The following is a 17,060-nucleotide window of genomic DNA, read 5'->3' as shown; positions in this document are numbered from 1 at the left end:
TCCCTTGTAGGTTCACTGGGAGTGGAGTAGGACAAGGAGAGACAGCAAGACGAATAAAGGCAAGTGGCATAAAAGAAGTACCGGAAGGAAGGAATATGGGCCAGCATAGGGCCAGTGATAAAGAAGGGGAGAAATCAGAACGGTAAAATTGGGTAACTGAGTTATCTGCCTTAGGAAAAGGATTAACGATAAGTACTGGCTGCTGACTGTGTGCCTGGCACTAATCCAATCTCTTCCTTTTATTTACATGGACTATTTAAATTTATTTTTATGACAACCATATAAAGTAGATTCCAATACTCGCTTCATTTTATGGATGAGAAAAGTGAGGCACAGAGAAATGACTGGCTCCACCCGACAAGCATGCAGAGCTAGAGGCACAGAAGGATATAAGCACAGAGTCCATGCCATAGAGACACTGTTCCACTATATTACTTCTGTTACAAGGTATTTCCCATCTAACAGATCTTAATATATTAAATCACACACAGCTTAGCCATGTAACATGTCATCTTGATTGCCAAGCATAACCTTTTTCTAGAAAAAAAAACCTTTTTCTAGATTCACCAAACCAGAGTTGCCTGGCTCTGGCCACTATCTGGCACCAAGACCAGAGGAGAAAGGTTTTTGCAATCACCATTTCTTGGCTGTCTCCTGGCCTAGCAGTAAAGACGTATGGGCAGTTGCTAAACATGGAGACTTTGTGTTTGCTATTGATTTTTCTTGAGCATCAGGATGGAATTAATCCCCACCCCTTGGGCTGCTGGCTCTGTCATGCTTACGTGAACACTCTGGGTACAGGGTGATATTTATCAGTTATGTGGCCTCATGGGCCTGACTCCACATTATTCTGAGCTTAAGATGTAATCTAGCAAATGATGCAATTAACACACTGTGGAAAAGCTTTGGATCATGCATTCAGTCACTCAACCCATACTCACTGAGCACTTGCTAAATGCAAGCGCTGTTCTGGGTAGCAATATAAATTAGCAAATGAGATCCACAAGATCACTGTCTCTACAGCGTGTGCTGGAGCAGGGTTTCTCCTCTTGGGCCCTCCTGACATTTCTGGCCAGATAAGTCTTTGCTGGGGGGCTGTCCTATATGCCCTGTCAGATGTTCAGTAGCACCCCTCTACCCACTGGATGCCAGTAACACCCCTGCCCTCTTTACAACCAAGTATGTCTCCAGGCATTGCCAAATGTCTCCTGGGGGCAAAATGGTCCTTGCTTGAGAACAACTGCTCTAAAGGCAAGGAGAAGAAAAGAAACTATTAGCAATCAAATAAATGGGATATTTTCATATAAGGGGTTCCAAAATAGTGCAACTGGCAATGGTACTAAGTTCTAAGCACGTGCAAAACTCACTTTCAAACTCACTTTTTACCCAGGACGCAGAAGGAATGAGGAAATTGACAGAGAGAACTTTCATTGGACTACTATTCTTGACAAGTGGCTCCCAGTAGAGACTGGAGGGAGAACTATTTTCTGGACATTAGCATTCCACTGCAAGCTCCTTTCTGCCTCGCAGAGGTTGGAAGGAAAGCAGACAACAAAGGTTGGCCGGTGCACAACCATTTTTGCAGCTCCATCATCAACCTGGCAAGCAATTTCGGCCAACTCCCTGGGGAGGGCATTCTCCTAAAAGCCAGTCCCTTATCAGATAATAGCCTGATCTCATAAGGCTGCTGAAAAAAAAGACCAGCTTTCAAAAGAAGAGAGAAAGAAACAAAGCAACTTATTAAGTCAGAGCTGAAGGCTATCAGGAAGTACCAACTTGGTGTCCATGAGTTGTGCAAGGGATTTAGGATCAGGAGGCTTGGGTTTGTGTCCCAACTCTGCCATTTAACTAAGAGTATGGCCTGTATATCATGGTATTTGTCTAAATCTCAGTTCCGGCCCCTGTGAAATGAGCATGGTAAGAATCAATCTCATTTAGCTTTGTCTTTTATCAATGTGGGTTGAATCTAAAATTTATCTCAACAGTATAGATGATAACCATTTCACCAGCAATACCCTCCATTTTTTGGACACTGATTAGATGTTAGGGTCTGTGCTAAGTGGCTGGCATGCATTATCAGCTCTACTCTTACCCTAGTGCACTGAGTACTATTATTAGCAGAAATGATTTGTAACTGTTGAATGCTACTATAATAACTCTAAGTGGTGATTTTTAACTTGGTTAAATAGTTATTTTTCTCAAGAAAAATGTTCTCCTGGATTATTAAGAAGTCAAGCTGTCATTTGCATTAAAAATCAGTCCACCAGTTAAGTACATCCTGGAGATAGCTGAGGACTAATTGCATCTTGATTTGTCAGTGATAATCAACAGACTAACCCCAAATCAGGGCACGGGTGGGAAACAGGCCCCACATTTTCATAGCAGAAGAAGCTGCAGTGAATAGCATGGTCCTTTTTGTAAATTCTCTTGACTGCACTTTTCCAACTAGAAACTTAGATGAGGCACTGAAGAGAAATTGTCAAATACTTATTTTCAGAAAACCATGCAGGATATTTCTGCTGTTCCTTTCCAGAAAGAAACATCCTCTTTGCTTAACACCAGGCTGTGTTAGGCTGTGTTTTTAGACGTCATGGTACAGTATCAATGAGTCAAAAAAGAAAGGGAAAAAAATGGGAGGACACAGATACTATAAACAGGAAAAGTCACAACGTGCAACCAAGAAAAGCTAAGAGCACGGCCCCGTGGGCTGCAGGGGAGTTTAGTTCTTGTCTGTTGTTCAGGTTGACCAGAAATGAAGTTCTCTGATTGCCCTGTAGAAAATGGAAAATTTGGCTTTGGTGGTTAAGCAAGTAGCAGACACCCTGTGGTTTGGAAACTTTTTGCTTTGCCAACTGTCAGTTTTCTCTTTTCCCATGAAAAACAGCCCGTAGCAAGGAGCAGAAGTACTGCGTCTTTCAAAAACTTAAAAGACAGGCGCAGCACGGCTGAAGGGATTTTAAAAATAAACTGTGGTTCTTGAAATATAAAGATATCCTAGGTACTGTTTATTCACTGTACAGCACATGTGGAAATCTGGGCTGAGTGTAAGCCATGCACAGAGCAAATAAATCACATATATTGCCCTGGAAACCTAAAAATGAACAAAAATTAATTACAAAGCCTAAATCAACTTTACATTAATTCTGGAGTACACACTCATTGTCAGGGTTTTCATGTTTCAAGTTTTCATCAACTCCATTAGAATTTCTCTGATTTATGTTGTTTCAAAGTTTCTTTGTTCTTTGTCGTCCATGTATAAGTAGGGGTCAAAGTAAGTCCTTGGGGAGTTCATGTTTTATATACAAATGGATTGTATGAGGTCCAGAGCTTTAGTTTAGTTGGTAAAAATGTTATATTTGGGTAGGGAATTTAGAAAAGCTTACCAAACTGTAAAATACAACAGTTAAGCTCATTTACGACAATGTAGAAAAATCCCGAATCTTAATGTGTGGGATTTATTTTACCACCGCAGAAGGAACATTCCCTCTCAACCTAAAGGCTTCTAGTAGTTAGTGAAGAAGCTTCTTTGTCACCTAATGTAGGTGGTGTTTTCAAGTGGGATTCGGTCTCTTTTTGAGGCTAATATGGGATTCAAAGAATAAAACAAAACAAAAAAGTGGAAGGCCACAGGTCAGGGAGACCAAAAAAAAAAAAAAAAAGAGAGAGAGAGAAAGGAACCAAAAAATATTTTTGGGCAAGCACCAGTGAGCCCAGTGAGGTGGAAAGAATCACTCAGGAGAAAGAGTGGCAATGTGGAGCTGTCTCAAAGCAGCTCATGGCTGCTCTCTGTCCCACGCTCGAACTGGTTATGAAGCACAACCAATATTAAACAGAATGGCAAATAAACTTACACTGAAATAAGTTTCATTAAGAACACGGGGGGAGGGGGAGTCTATTAACCGTAATGTTGCTCATGAAATTGTACATTAATGATACCAAAAAAAAAAAAAAAAGAGCACACATAATAAATGCTCAAAACTCATCATCACATTTCCATTGTTTTACTCCATTTTGCTATTACCTTTCTTTGCTCCTGGGGTTATTTATGTCTGTTGAATCAGTACACTAGCAATGCTATTGAACAGTGTGCTCCTGCTCATCTCTTCCTAACTCAGTGAGGGCACAGCAGTAACAGGAAATCAGGTCAAGGTGAAAGTATTTACACCATGGAAATTACAAATGCCACAAATCGGCGCCCTTTTCTCCAGTGAGTGGGTGTTAAACACTTAACCAGCAGAACACTGGAGAAGTTCAATGGGAAAAGGTCTGGGGGAAAGTGTGATGTTCACAGCGCTGTCAGGATGTTAAGGCCACTGAGAGACCAAGGGATAAAGATGAACGAAGAGGCACTGGAATCAGGCAGAACTGTGTTTAAAGCTCAGTCCACTTGTCTTTTCTAGGACCTAATTACATCTCTAAAACAGGACTAATAATACCTACCAACGAAGCATAGGGCATGGCAAACAGAGGCTGACATAAAAGGTAACTGTTACAGTTTATTATTAAACTTAAAAAAATCCCCAGTGGGCAAGCTTACTGCCTAGGTTCTCCTGACCTAGGACGGCAACTCCCAGAGCAAATGCTCACTGTCATCTGCTTTTCCTGTTCTTTTGCCTGGAATGTAAGTTTTATTTACTGCTGCTTTCCCAGATCCTAAGAGAGTACCTAGGCCCTTGTAGGGCTTAATAACTATGTGTGGAATGAACGAATTTCCCTTCATTTCCGTCTTTGGCTCTGCTTCAGGGTTTTCTGTGCGTTTCTACTGTTAAGGGCTCACTGGCAACCGAAACGGCTCCTTTGCCTCTTAACTGCCACGTTCCCCTGGGCTGCACTGCTATTGTCCTTCTGGAGTCTGTCGAACCCCTGGATCTCTCCTCCCCACTAAAGGAGGCCACTGTGACCTTAAAGCACTGGGGAGAGATGCTTCCAGTTTTTCATTCACAAGCAGAATTGAGCACGTGTCATTATGCTCGGTCGGCAAGTTTCTCCGCACTGCTCTATTCCAATCTCAGTTCCGCTCTGCCTCCATCACAAGGGACGTGCCTTGTGAGAGGAAATCTAACCCAAGACTTCCAGCTGAATCCAGGGAACCAAATATTTTCCCCAGGGGCCCTGCTTCACTGTTGGTTCTTGAACTTGCTGCTCTGGAGCATTTTTTCTGAAGGGGGCAAAGGGGTGAGTCATTTAGAAATGCACGGGTGCTTCTGGTAAGAGTGGCCTGGCCAGTGGATTATGCAAACTCACTGGAAAATCATCAGAATTCCTAGTGCTTTTTTGATGACACTTGCTTTAGCCAGGGGCATAAGACAGGGCAGAGCTGCCCACTCAGCCACTTGGGTCGGGGCAGCGATTGGGAGCAGCCCCCCAGGAGTCTGATCCTGGCTCTGCCTCGAACTAGCTGCAGACTTCAGGCAAGGCACTTCCCTGCTCCAAGCAGCTGCTACGAAATGGGAATAATTTTGCCTAGTGCATTGTAGGCATTCCATAAGCAGCAGCTACTATTAGTTTGTAAAGTTTAGTGTATTATTTAAGAAAACTGAGGAATTAAGAGCACAGGCTCTATAGACAGACTTGGGTTGAAATCCCAGCTCCACTCTTTAGTACCTGTGTGGCTTTACTCAGGTTGACCTCATTTCTTGTGAGTCTTGGTTTCCTCATCTGAAAATGGGGATAATAACAGCACCCACCTCATACGGCTGGGAGGGTCACATGAGATACTATACATAAAATGCTTAGCAGAGTACATGCCATTTTTAATGATACTATGTTTTTTGCTAATAAAAACCAAGCAATTGCTACATACTTTTTCAGAGCAGCTGTTCTCAAAAGCCAAGTTCAGATGGTAAGCAGGTTCTACTCTGCCCCTGAACTCCACAGAAGAGAAAGGAGCAAGTAGCTCTGGTCACATATAAACTCGGTTTGAATGTTCCATTTTTTAATAATACCTTCTTGCTTATGTGGAGTGCTTCAAACTCTCCAAGTGCTTTTACCTATGTTTCTTCTTTTAAACTTTGCAAGTTTTAATGGGCCAGAAGTGTCATATCCCCGTTTTATAGACGAGGCTAGGGAGGCCCAAAGAAGCAATGTGATTTCTCTGGTCACACAGCTAGACAAAGCCAAAACTCTAGATGTGGAGTTACTGCTTTCTACTGCCCTAAACAATCCCCTGACCCGTACAAAAGTATTCACCAAAAAGTAAAGTTAAAAAAAAAAAAAAAAGTAAAATACAACCCATCTCCTGCACAGTGTATTTTACAGTGGGAAGGCTTCCATGACATTAACTTAGAACTGTAAAGAGAATCCTGCTTTCCCAACCCCGGGGTGCTTTGAGGAATCTGCAGTGTTCCATCAGCAAGATCCTGGCTGCCTCGAGGGTTCACTTTGGCCAGTCCTGAAGCCTTTTATTAGACTGAAGTCAGTGAAAACAAATGCACTTTTAAAAAACAGGGGAATTTTATAACAGCCCTGGAGATAAAAGTCCTGGTTTTGGTGGCTTGGGATCTATTATTCTAATGACTGTCACCTTTTTAGCATCCCAGAGGGTTTAGTGCTCTGGAGCAGGGAAGAGTTTTATCAAAGAGAAGTGACTTATTTAAACAAGACAAGTGGAACCATGGTACTGGCAAGGATTGAAGGTGGGGATGAGGAAATGAACCTGCAAGAGCTAAATGAATGTCACCCATAGAGTTCCACGAATATTGTGGCTGAGAGTTAGAAATACTTGGAGAACTTTCCAATTTTGTTCCATTACAATGCCTTTCTTTTTGAGTTACGGCCAACTGAAGTTCTGCTTAGTTCCTACAGAAATTCTTATGTGTCTCCTTTCTCAGCAAATACAATGTTAAGTTATTAATAAAAATTGCATTAAAGGCAACTAGATTATTTTTTTTCTGTAATTGGTTATTATTCTAGTTTGTCATTTGTTCCTTCTCACTATATAATACCCAATTTCCACCAGATTATGAACGTTGTCCATTTTGATGGCTTTATTGTTTTGTTTTGTTTGATTACCAACAAATGTATATTTTGTGAGCACCCACTCTATGTCAGGCTCTCAGGGATAAAACAGTAACTGGCCATTTTTGTTTGGTGCGAGGGGAATGAGACAACTGAACCAGGCCATGGTGGAAATGATGAGAAATGACCTTTCTTTGACTTAGAGCTGATGAGATGTATCACTTTAAGTGACCTTCCCACTTTTCCCAATCAAGAACAGGGCAGAGGTGAGGCTTAAAGGGGTTGATCTTTTGCATCCACGTCCAGTGGAACCCTCTGTGGTAATGGAATTTTCTGGAGTGTGTTGGCTCATGGATATGGCTGACGCTCTGCAGATAATGGAGCTATGATCAGATGTGTCAGCCTCAAGGAGAGATCCCAGAGGAAGAGAAAGAAATCACACATGCTTCACACAGCCTCTTTAATTGCTGGCTCTGTGGCCTTGGACATGTAATTCTGCTTTTTGAGCCCCATTTTATCATTCGTAAAGTGAAAGAATAACATTACCCATAATCCTTAGCACAGATCTCCTCACCTCAAACCACTGGGGTTTCCCTCCCCTTTTTCCTGGTTGTGATAACCATGAGAGAACATGAAGTTGTGGCACTGGGATTAAATAATTTGGAAAAACTTTGCCCCTTTCCCCTGCCTGTTAGATGACTCAGGTTGAGCACAGTAATGTGACAGCACCAGTCCTAGGTATGTTTCCTTAATGACTCATGGTTTTCAGTCATGCTTAAACAAGGGGTCTGAAGTCTAAATGCCTGGGTTCAGATATCAGCTTGACCATTTTATCGACTGTGTGATTAACATCCATTCATGTGTTCACAAATATTTATCAAATTGCAATTGTGGCCAGAATTTATAATAGATTCTGGATATTCACAGTGACACAAGCCAGCGTGCTGCTTTCTTACAGACTCACTAGTAAAGAAGACAGTGAACGAACAAGCAGACCAATGAACACACAGGTGACTTCAGACCGTGCTAATAAGAATAATATGATGCAGGAAAGCTGTTACTTGGGAGTAGGCAGGCAAGGGCTATTTGGGGAAGTGATGCTGAGATGGGAATGATAAGAAGTCAGCCTTGGGAAGATCTGGGAAAAGAACATCCCAGATAGAGGCCCAGCAAGTGCAAAGTCCCTACGGCAGGAATACGCTTCACTTCAGTTACATTGCACGGTTTTTTTTATCACACCTTTAAGGAGCCTTTCTAGACATTTTTTTTTCCCGAATGCACTCTTCCTGCATGAAAATTTAATGCCACAGAAATACTGTATACCTGTTGAGTTGAGTTGAGCTTTAGAGGGCCACAGACCATTGCAATATCTAAGGTCTTTTTTGTCTCTCAAGAACCAATTTTCATTCCTGTAGGGAGTGAAGTCTCGTGGTTGAGAATGCACAATGTAAGAAAAAAAATGGCACCAAATGTGGCAGGAGCTTGGCCACCAAAAAGAAAAGTACAGGAGACAAGGTTAGAGGGTTAACGAGGGGCTCCTCACTGGTTCTCCCTGGACCAGTGGCAACAGTGGCAACTGGAGCCTGTCAGAAAGGCGGAGCGGTGCCTAGCCATCTGTGCTTCCGCCAGCCCTCCACGTACTCTGATGCATGCTGAAGCTGGAAGACCACCGGGCTACATCAGTTCCTGCACGGTGGGCCATGGTGCGGAGGAGGAGTTTTACCCCAGTTGAGGTGGAATGACACTGGAGGCTGTCAGGCAGGGGGAGCCACGATCCAGGGACATGTGTAAAGGATGACTCTGGTTACTACGAGGAGATGAGACCGCGGCAGGGGGTGCGGCAAAAATGGAAGACAGAGAAACAGTCTGGAAGACTTTTTCCTTGGTTCTCATCTATAAAATGGATACACATATGACCACCTTCATCAGGTTGTTGCTAAATGAGTGAGTACATGTAAAGAACTTAGTGCTTGGCACATAGCAAGTCCCAATGATAGTTAAAACCATTGTTTTGTCCCATAATTCTCTCTTCCAAACTCCTACTGGTTAATATTCAAATACAGATTCCCCACCCCCTTTAGATCACTCTATTTCTGCCACTGTTACCAATTCAGGTAAAATATCTTTGTGGGCTGGTAAATGTGTAACATGTTTAGAAGGCCGCTTCAGGTCATGGTGAAGGTTCACGGTGTTCTATTCAGTTTCCTTTCTCTTTCCTTTTTCCTGTAAGATTTAACTGTTGGCCTAGAAAATGAAACTTAATGTAAAACCCAAGTTTTAGAATCAGTTCGATCATTAATTTTGGACAGTTTGCACATCTGTAAAATAGGAAGCACCCTATGCAGAGAAGCAACACTATGTAGGGGTAAGCAAGGCTTTGGCCATCAGGTAACCCTGGATGTGGGGCCTCACGGACACTAGCTGGTGGGACCTTGGGTAAGTCATTTAGCCCCCCTGTAAATCAGCTTCTTTATCTGGAAGAGAAGGATGGTAACAGACTCGCCTTATGGATTTGAGGCTGATATACCAGAAAGCCAAGAAAAGCACACAGCACTGTGGCAGCCCCAGAGCATCAGCCACTATAATGGTGATGATTATGCTGATGACTGAACCTCCCACCAGCACAATGTGGCACATGAACCCTTGTGGAAAATGCAGTTCTGCAGGCCCCAAAAAGGTGGGAAACACTTTGGCTTAAGAAAGATATCTGTGGGACAGGTTGGTTATGCTGATAAAAAGCAGGTTGCTTTCTATATACACAATAGTAAATTGACCTGAAATAATCTAACCAGCTGAGATGAACACCCCTCAAAGTTTTCATATCAAAGGCATATCATAGGCTCCCTAGAGGGTCTTCCTGACCAAGGAGGTTAACTTCAGAGCTGATCTAATGCAATTAGAAAAAAGCTCCCATCCTTTACGCAGCCCACCTAGCCCTGCACCACCTGCTCACTCTGGTCCTGGCCTCCCTCCCCACTTGCTCTTGGGGTTCCAGCCACACCAGTCCTCTTCAGTTTTTCCTCCATAATATCTCCTTCCAACCTCAAACCTTAAAACAGGAAATTCCTACATAACTTATCTTTACAAACATAGATTAAGTCATTTTCTCATAGAAGCCATTGTCATAGTACTTATGAGTGAACACTCTGGACTCAGATAGCTGGAGGGTCAAGTCCTGGCTTAGACATTTTGCTAGTGCTTCAACCATAGGCAAATGACCTCATCTCTTTGTTACTCATTTCCTGATCTGCATAATGGGAAGAGCACTGGTGCCTTGCTGTGGGGTTCAATGAACCGATGCACACTCAGAGTCTGGGACAGCTCTTGGTTCCATCACTCTTCTTAGAGGTGTTAATTTGTTCTTTTAGGTCCTAAACTTCTCTTTTGCAGCACTCTTCACAACTGTGATTAAATAACGATGCACTTTGTTTATATATCTGCCTCCAGGGACCCTATCTGTCTTCTCAACCACTGTTCCCCCTGCTTGTAGCATGCACTTTGCCAAAGCACCTGCTCAATAAACATCTGTTGAATGAAAACATGGAGTTATTTATTCACTTTTTAAAAACTGATAAAGCCATAGTCTTCTTTCTCATATAAACTATTTAAAAGTATGCCTATTTGATGAATAACTTCTTTTTAAAAGGAGGAGGACAATAACACAAAGCAAGATTTGTGATGCACCGGACTTCAGCACTTTAATAAAAAGGGGTGGGTACTTGGGGATGTGCATGGTTACCACAAGCAATCTCCCACTGTTCCAACTTAAAAGAAATCTCTGCAGATTTTCAGAAGAATCCCTAAAGCCAGATGGTTGTTCTAAAGGTGAACAGAGCAATTACTTTCAAATCCCGCTGGAGCGACCTTACTCTCAACTCAACACAAGCCAAGAACCAAGAGGGAATCTGCCTCCCCCAAACCCTGGTTGTTGCTAAAGGTATAACTCTGGCTCCCAGAGGAGCTGTATAAATAGCTGCAGAGGAGGAGGTGGCAGGACTCTTCTTAAGATTCTAAATACCCTCTATGGAGCCCATGTCAATTCTGAGACACCACACTTCCAGCTAAAATAAGGTTAGGTGCTGAAGAGTTCCTGAAAAACTCATTTCTTGGGCATCACACACAGAAACCAACTAGTGTCTCACCATTTCTCTGGAAAACACGGTTAATTGCAGTTCTTCAGCTGGCATACAAGAACCTCTCACAGGTCTATTAGTGAGAGCTTTGTAAACCCCACACCCCCCAACCGATACAGGCGAAACGTGTGAGTGATAATCTTCCCAGGAAGATTATCTATAACTTGCATCAGACTTTTACTGGTTCACGTCCTTAAAATGGTTTAGAACTAGGTCCTTAAAAAGATGAACACCGGACCTCAAGCCCAAGACCGAAGTCTGCCATGGACATACTGTAATCACGTATTTGTGCACTTGTGCCCAGTGATATCCAGACACATGTCTGCAGGCTCAAGTGAAATCATGTGTCCAAAACAACAGAAGGCTGATGGATATCCTGACAATGACAAGATGTGGAGAGATGCATATGTGTGGTAATGAGCAACTGGTTCATACTTATGCTATCGTGAAGGTGAAGGGCCCTGAAAAACATTAACTCATTCATTACTTTGTACACTCAGTCTTCTGCTTGTGGCTACATATTTTCATGACACCAGTGTCTTTATTTGCTGTACTTGGGCTATATAATAGTATTATTATTATTTAATATTAACTGCCACTTATTAAGTATGTCTTCAGTGCCAGAAGCTAGCTCTGATTTCTTCAACAGCCTTCTAAGGTAATTTTAATTATCTCCATCACAAGGCCAGACAGGGTCACACTCAGTTCCTAAGCAGCAAAGCAGGATTTACTTGTTAAAATGGGAAATACTGCACTCTCACCACTGCCCCTCTGTCTGTTTCATTTGGACAGAGCCTATCCAAGACAGACCCTTTACCAGTGCACCCCTGATGCTTTTAGGGTACACTACTGCTGTAGTTGGCATTGCTTGATTTCTACCTAAATACACCCCTGTCATTTTAATCCTTTGACCTCAAAATCATACTAATTAAATTCTACAACATGGCCATTTCATGTCAACAGTTTTTACACCCCCCAAGAGGGAGTGGCAAATGAACTAAAAGTCAAAACTGTACGAAGACTCACTGGAGAGTTCTAATTTGACTCTCCCACTGGTTGGGGCTTCATAAATTTAGTGGCTGCATCTCATTCACCTTTCTAAGCCAATGGCTGGCACACAGCTAGTGCAGTCCACACCCAGAAAGTATGTGTTGACTTTTAAAGAATTTGGAATCCAAGGAGTGGTGTCAAATTTCAATACTAGAGTTGTAACCGTAACCCACGAAGTCCTGATTTATTTTTAGAAGCATCTCAATGCCTGATTCTAGTTTGAGATTTCAGTAATTCCTCCATTTCCAATTTGCCTCTTAGTTTGCACACATATTGCCATAGGCTCTACAGGCATCTGGGTCACTGAAGTCCATGCCCTGAATTCCTCTCTAGGTGAAAAGGAAAATATCAGAGGAAACAAGTAAAAAAGGGGAGAAGAAAGAAAGAAAGAGAGGGATGAAGAGAGGGAGGGAGATGGAGGTAAGCAGAGAGACACACATAGCTGCAATCCATCTGGGTACCAGGGAAGTAATTACAAATAGCGTCGGAGCATTTTGAAGCTGGAAAGAAGACTCAGTATTAGTCTAAATTCCTCACCAACAAATGTGAATCTGGAGTCATGGACATGAAAAATTAGCACCCCAAGGTCACAGAGCTTATCAGTAAGTGGCAGTTAGACCCAGAATCCAGTCCTTTCTCTATCCACTATGCTTTTCAGCTATGTCACACTGCTCTACCAGATAAAGATTCTCTGTTATGAAAGGTCAGCCTCTGCACCAATGCCATTCCTGATTGGAAAACCTAAATATAAGCATATCTAATAGAAAGAGTGGTATTAAATAAAAATTTGAAAAAACAAGTACAAAATGTGCTAACTTGTTCATTCTAACTTGCAAGGATAGAAGAAAAAAAAATGCCAAAGAGAAAATAGACCAATACAAGAGAACAGAAGAAAACATACTTTTATAGCCTCATCTACAAAGGCTTCCTTTAAGAAAAAAAATAAAAGCATCTAAAATAAACAGAGAATGAGTCTAATATCTTCATTTTCTTCCACTGCTTTCCACAGAATGATAAATTATTTACCCTCCTGGGCCAGATTATATTAACCTATGTTAATGTATAGTTTACCTGTACTCAGCTTTATCTTTCCAGTTTAGAAGAAGTCTTTCATTTAAAAATTTTTGTAGTTTTCCAATATTGAGCAAGAAAAATGTCTTAATTGGAGCTTCATGGACTCTGTCTCAGGGACAAATAAAAGGCTCATACTTGACCTATGATCTTGACACAGGCTTCTAGGAAGAGCTCGTTAATATTTTCAGGTTCCTATATTTGCAAAGCAAAGAGAAAGTGTTTCCAGACATTTTTACAGAGCTACAGCTTGTTGTGACTAGTGACAAGACTGCAGGGATTTTTTGGGGGGGCACTCATGCACCTGCCCACTGTTTCTGCCAGCAGTTGGAAGCAGTGTATAATAAGAAGCAGAACTTCATTTGGGATGCAGCTCCCACATTTCTCTTCCAAGACAGAAAGAAATGAGCATGTGAGAAACAACTCATGCTGCATGAAGTACAGAGATGCCGGAAATTAGACCAAGCAAGCAGCTGGTCTTCCAAACAGCACATTAGTGGACAGAGTACAGAATCAGGACTCGGAAGACTCAGACTCAAGGTTGTGTCCTGTCCCTAAGGGGATATGAGAGGTTAGGAAAATCCCTCCACTATGGATCTTAATCTCATCGGCACTAGAATGAGGGGACTGGACAAAGCGACTTACGCACTTTCTTCTGGGTCAAGTAGTCCATGGCATAACTATATTTAACAATTCTACTCCACCAATGGTATTTGTCCCCACTCATCCCCCTCCCTCCCAAGAGTTATGAACATCCTTTCCACAGGGTGCAGGTAGTACCTGTCTGTAGGAAACTTCATTCAGGCAGTTGCCACTTCCCTGTATACTCCAAATGCAGGCCTAAATAAATGGGGCAGTGGAACACGCAGAATGTGCTCTGAAATGGAATGGGGCATATCTGGAAATATTTTAGATCCTCTGCTAGAAGGTACAGTTTCTGATTCCTGAAAGGGCTGCATTACAAGATGGTCTTACTTCTAGAGAGTTTCTAAGGCATGAATCTCAAGAATAGGATTATCTACTGTGAGGCCCTGGGTTGCGCTAATGCTGCTCTGAGAATCCAGGTCAAAGGACTACATTTTGGATAAGATTATATTCCTTTCTACTCCTTCAGATAATTAGATACCTTTAGATAGGACTGATTTAGAGACATCTGATTCATTTCTAAGGCCAAACACTATTGTATAATATTTTAGACAGCAAGGAGTTTGTAGCCCAGTCCCTATTGTGATATATTTATTTCCTTGATATTTCTCTTCTCTACCTAATCCTACCCACTTCCTCCACAGACTTCCTCCTGTACCCAAGAGCATTGAAGTCTCCTGGATGAAACAATTTCCTTTGTTTTCTGAAGCCTGCCCAGATTTCCCTTCCCTCCTCCAACTCTAACAGCTACCTACTGGAGGGAAAAAATGGACATATGGAACTGGGCTTGATGAGTTTACCATAACCACTTTACCAGGGAGGAAAAAAAAAAATACAACTTGACTATAATTAGGATGTAGGACTTCCTTTGACAAATCATAAAAGATTTATGAATTAGTTGATAGCCATCCCTGAAATGGTGTCTCCGAAGCCTCTACCTTGAACTGCTGAATTCTCATCACACAGGTCTTCAGAGTAAACTAGACTGGGGGACAGAATTCACGTTCCCTGCTTCCTTTTACCGGCAACACAGGGACATTAGCAGGTCCTTTCAGAGAGGCTACTAATGAGCTCTAGGCCCCCACAGATCGTTGCTGCCAATGGTTCACAAAAATAGAGAAGGCCCCAAACACACTGTGCTCAGGAGATGGTAAACACTTACAGATCGGAGAGCATTTTCAGGCTGCTTACTGACACTGTTGTGGCCCCCTGAGAACCCTTTCCACATTCTAAAGGAGCACAAGTCTTTAAAACAAAAATAAATAAATAAATAAAAGAAAAAAAAGAAAGAAATGAAAGAGAGGGAGGGCAGGGAGCAGTAAGATAGAATTACACACTTCCACAGTAATTCTCAAAGTGCTGAAGTAGAAACAAGAACTCAGCCTTTAGGATCTTTGAGGGAGCAGAGAAAGCATTTAAAACAATGACAGGAAAATCTTTCAAAAGATAGGCATTAAGGACCATCTTCACTTTGGTATCAACCTGGTGCATATCCAACTTTTTTGAGGAAAGATTAATTCTTTGAAAAGAGCGAAGATAAACTTTCCTTGGAGTTTCCTTTGCTGAAAGCTGGATTCTGGAATATTAGTACTTAGATTAGTCTGCCCCAAAATAATACTGAAATTGGCCCAAGATTTTGCTATGAAACGTCAGTTAGAGCTCAAGAAGTACCCTTACACTGTCTGTAGTCAAAAGATTGTAAAAGAAGTTGTTCTTACCTCCGAACCATGATCTCGGCTCATTTAAAGGGACTGGAGAGAATTTGCGGACAAAGGACACATGTACTAAGCCCTAGTGATTTGTGTGTGTGTGTGTGTGTGTGTGTGTGTGTGTGTTTTCTCCAAATACAAGCTGGTGGAAGTAGGGACCTACAAACCCTGACGCCTTCCGCTGCCAAATAATCGCAAGGAAATGACCTTACTATTTGTTGCTTTGATTAGAAACAAAAGCCTTTCAACATGAGTCAGGAAAGCAAAGTGGGAAAAAAAAACCCAACAGAACCAAAAACTTCTGCTATTTCTTTTGGTTACCTGAAGTTTCTCTTCATTACACGTGTAAGACACATGAAATGCTGTATACTGTTTACTCAAATGCATTGATAATGCATGACTTGGGTTGGATAATTATTACTCAGAAATGGGCTATGCCATCTAAGAATCCAGACTTCAATTTTAGCTCTTCTGTCTGTACATATTTTGAAGAAGGCAGGGAATATAATGAATACAAACAGAAATGGCATTTATCTCAATGGTGCTACCACTGCCATTTCATGTCAGCAGCTTATACACTCAGAAAGAGACTCAGAACATTAGTCAGCGTCAGCACACAAACGGAAATCTTGGCAGGATGACTGTGGTCTCAAAAAAGGTTTTATTTCATCATTTGCATTTAACAAACTCATTACTATTGAAATCACTTGATAGGGGATAATGAAAATACATTATACTTGAAGGTGCAGTGGAAAGAAAAATATACAGAACCTAGGAAAAATAATAAACCCATTTGTTATTTTTAGAATGGTTAAATAAGAGCTTGTGACATGGTATATTTCTCCCACTTGAAAAAAAGGACCTTGAATTTTTTTTTTTTTTTAGGACCTTGAATTTTATGTAACTGTATGGTATGGATAACAACATGAGTTCTGGAGTGAGACAAAATTGGCATTTTGTGGTTTATGTTCTTGGGCAAGTTGTTTGACCTCCCTGAGGATCCATTTCCTCCTTTGTAAAATGGGGGTTAAAAACCCCTATCTCCTAAGGGGTGTTGGGGTAATTGAATGAGATAATGCATGCGAAGCACAAAGAATTTGCCTCACAGATAGGTACATACCCCACGTTAAATACGAGGGGATCTTCCCCTCTTCCCTCCATCAAAAAAAATCTCTCTCAGAAATGGGGGAGTGGTTTTATCTTCAAGTACTTTCAAAGACTTTAATTATTTTGAACTACAATGTACTGTCCGCGGAAGACATAATAGCCTAAGACAACCTCAATTAATGCCAAGTTTGGTTGCTTACACAGGTCACTTGATAAAATCAGCAGAGAAGGTGGCCAAGAATTTAATACAGAGCTTGTAATTATTTGTGGGCATGTGACCTCACAATTGGAAGGGCTGGGTGTTAAATTAAGCAAGTTACTTAAACATCATGTTAAAAGTCCGTGCAGTAGCTGGTTATGCAGGGAGATCATGCATATATATCTATGG

At 41.7% G+C, this 17,060-nt stretch overlaps 1 protein-coding gene across 4 annotated transcripts in view; it reads right to left on the bottom strand.

Annotated features, from left to right (window-relative positions):
• The window catches only part of FRMD4B (FERM domain containing 4B), a 322,173-nt gene that overhangs the window by 138,043 nt on the left and 167,070 nt on the right, over positions 1 to 17,060 (bottom strand). The window contains exon 1 of one of the 4 annotated variants that reach the window (XM_057507515.1): positions 15,575 to 15,655. The exons of the other annotated variants lie outside the window; for them this stretch is intronic. Coding sequence (XP_057363498.1) covers positions 15,575 to 15,598 — 24 coding nt within the window. The 5' untranslated portion in view covers positions 15,599 to 15,655. Of the gene's footprint in view, positions 1 to 15,574; positions 15,656 to 17,060 lie in introns of those variants that run through there. 4 annotated transcript variants of the gene reach the window in all.

Source organism: Manis pentadactyla, chromosome 1 (assembly GCF_030020395.1).
Source record: "Manis pentadactyla isolate mManPen7 chromosome 1, mManPen7.hap1, whole genome shotgun sequence".
Classification (NCBI taxonomy): domain Eukaryota; kingdom Metazoa; phylum Chordata; class Mammalia; order Pholidota; family Manidae; genus Manis; species Manis pentadactyla.
This window is presented reverse-complemented; position numbering and strand designations above follow the sequence as displayed.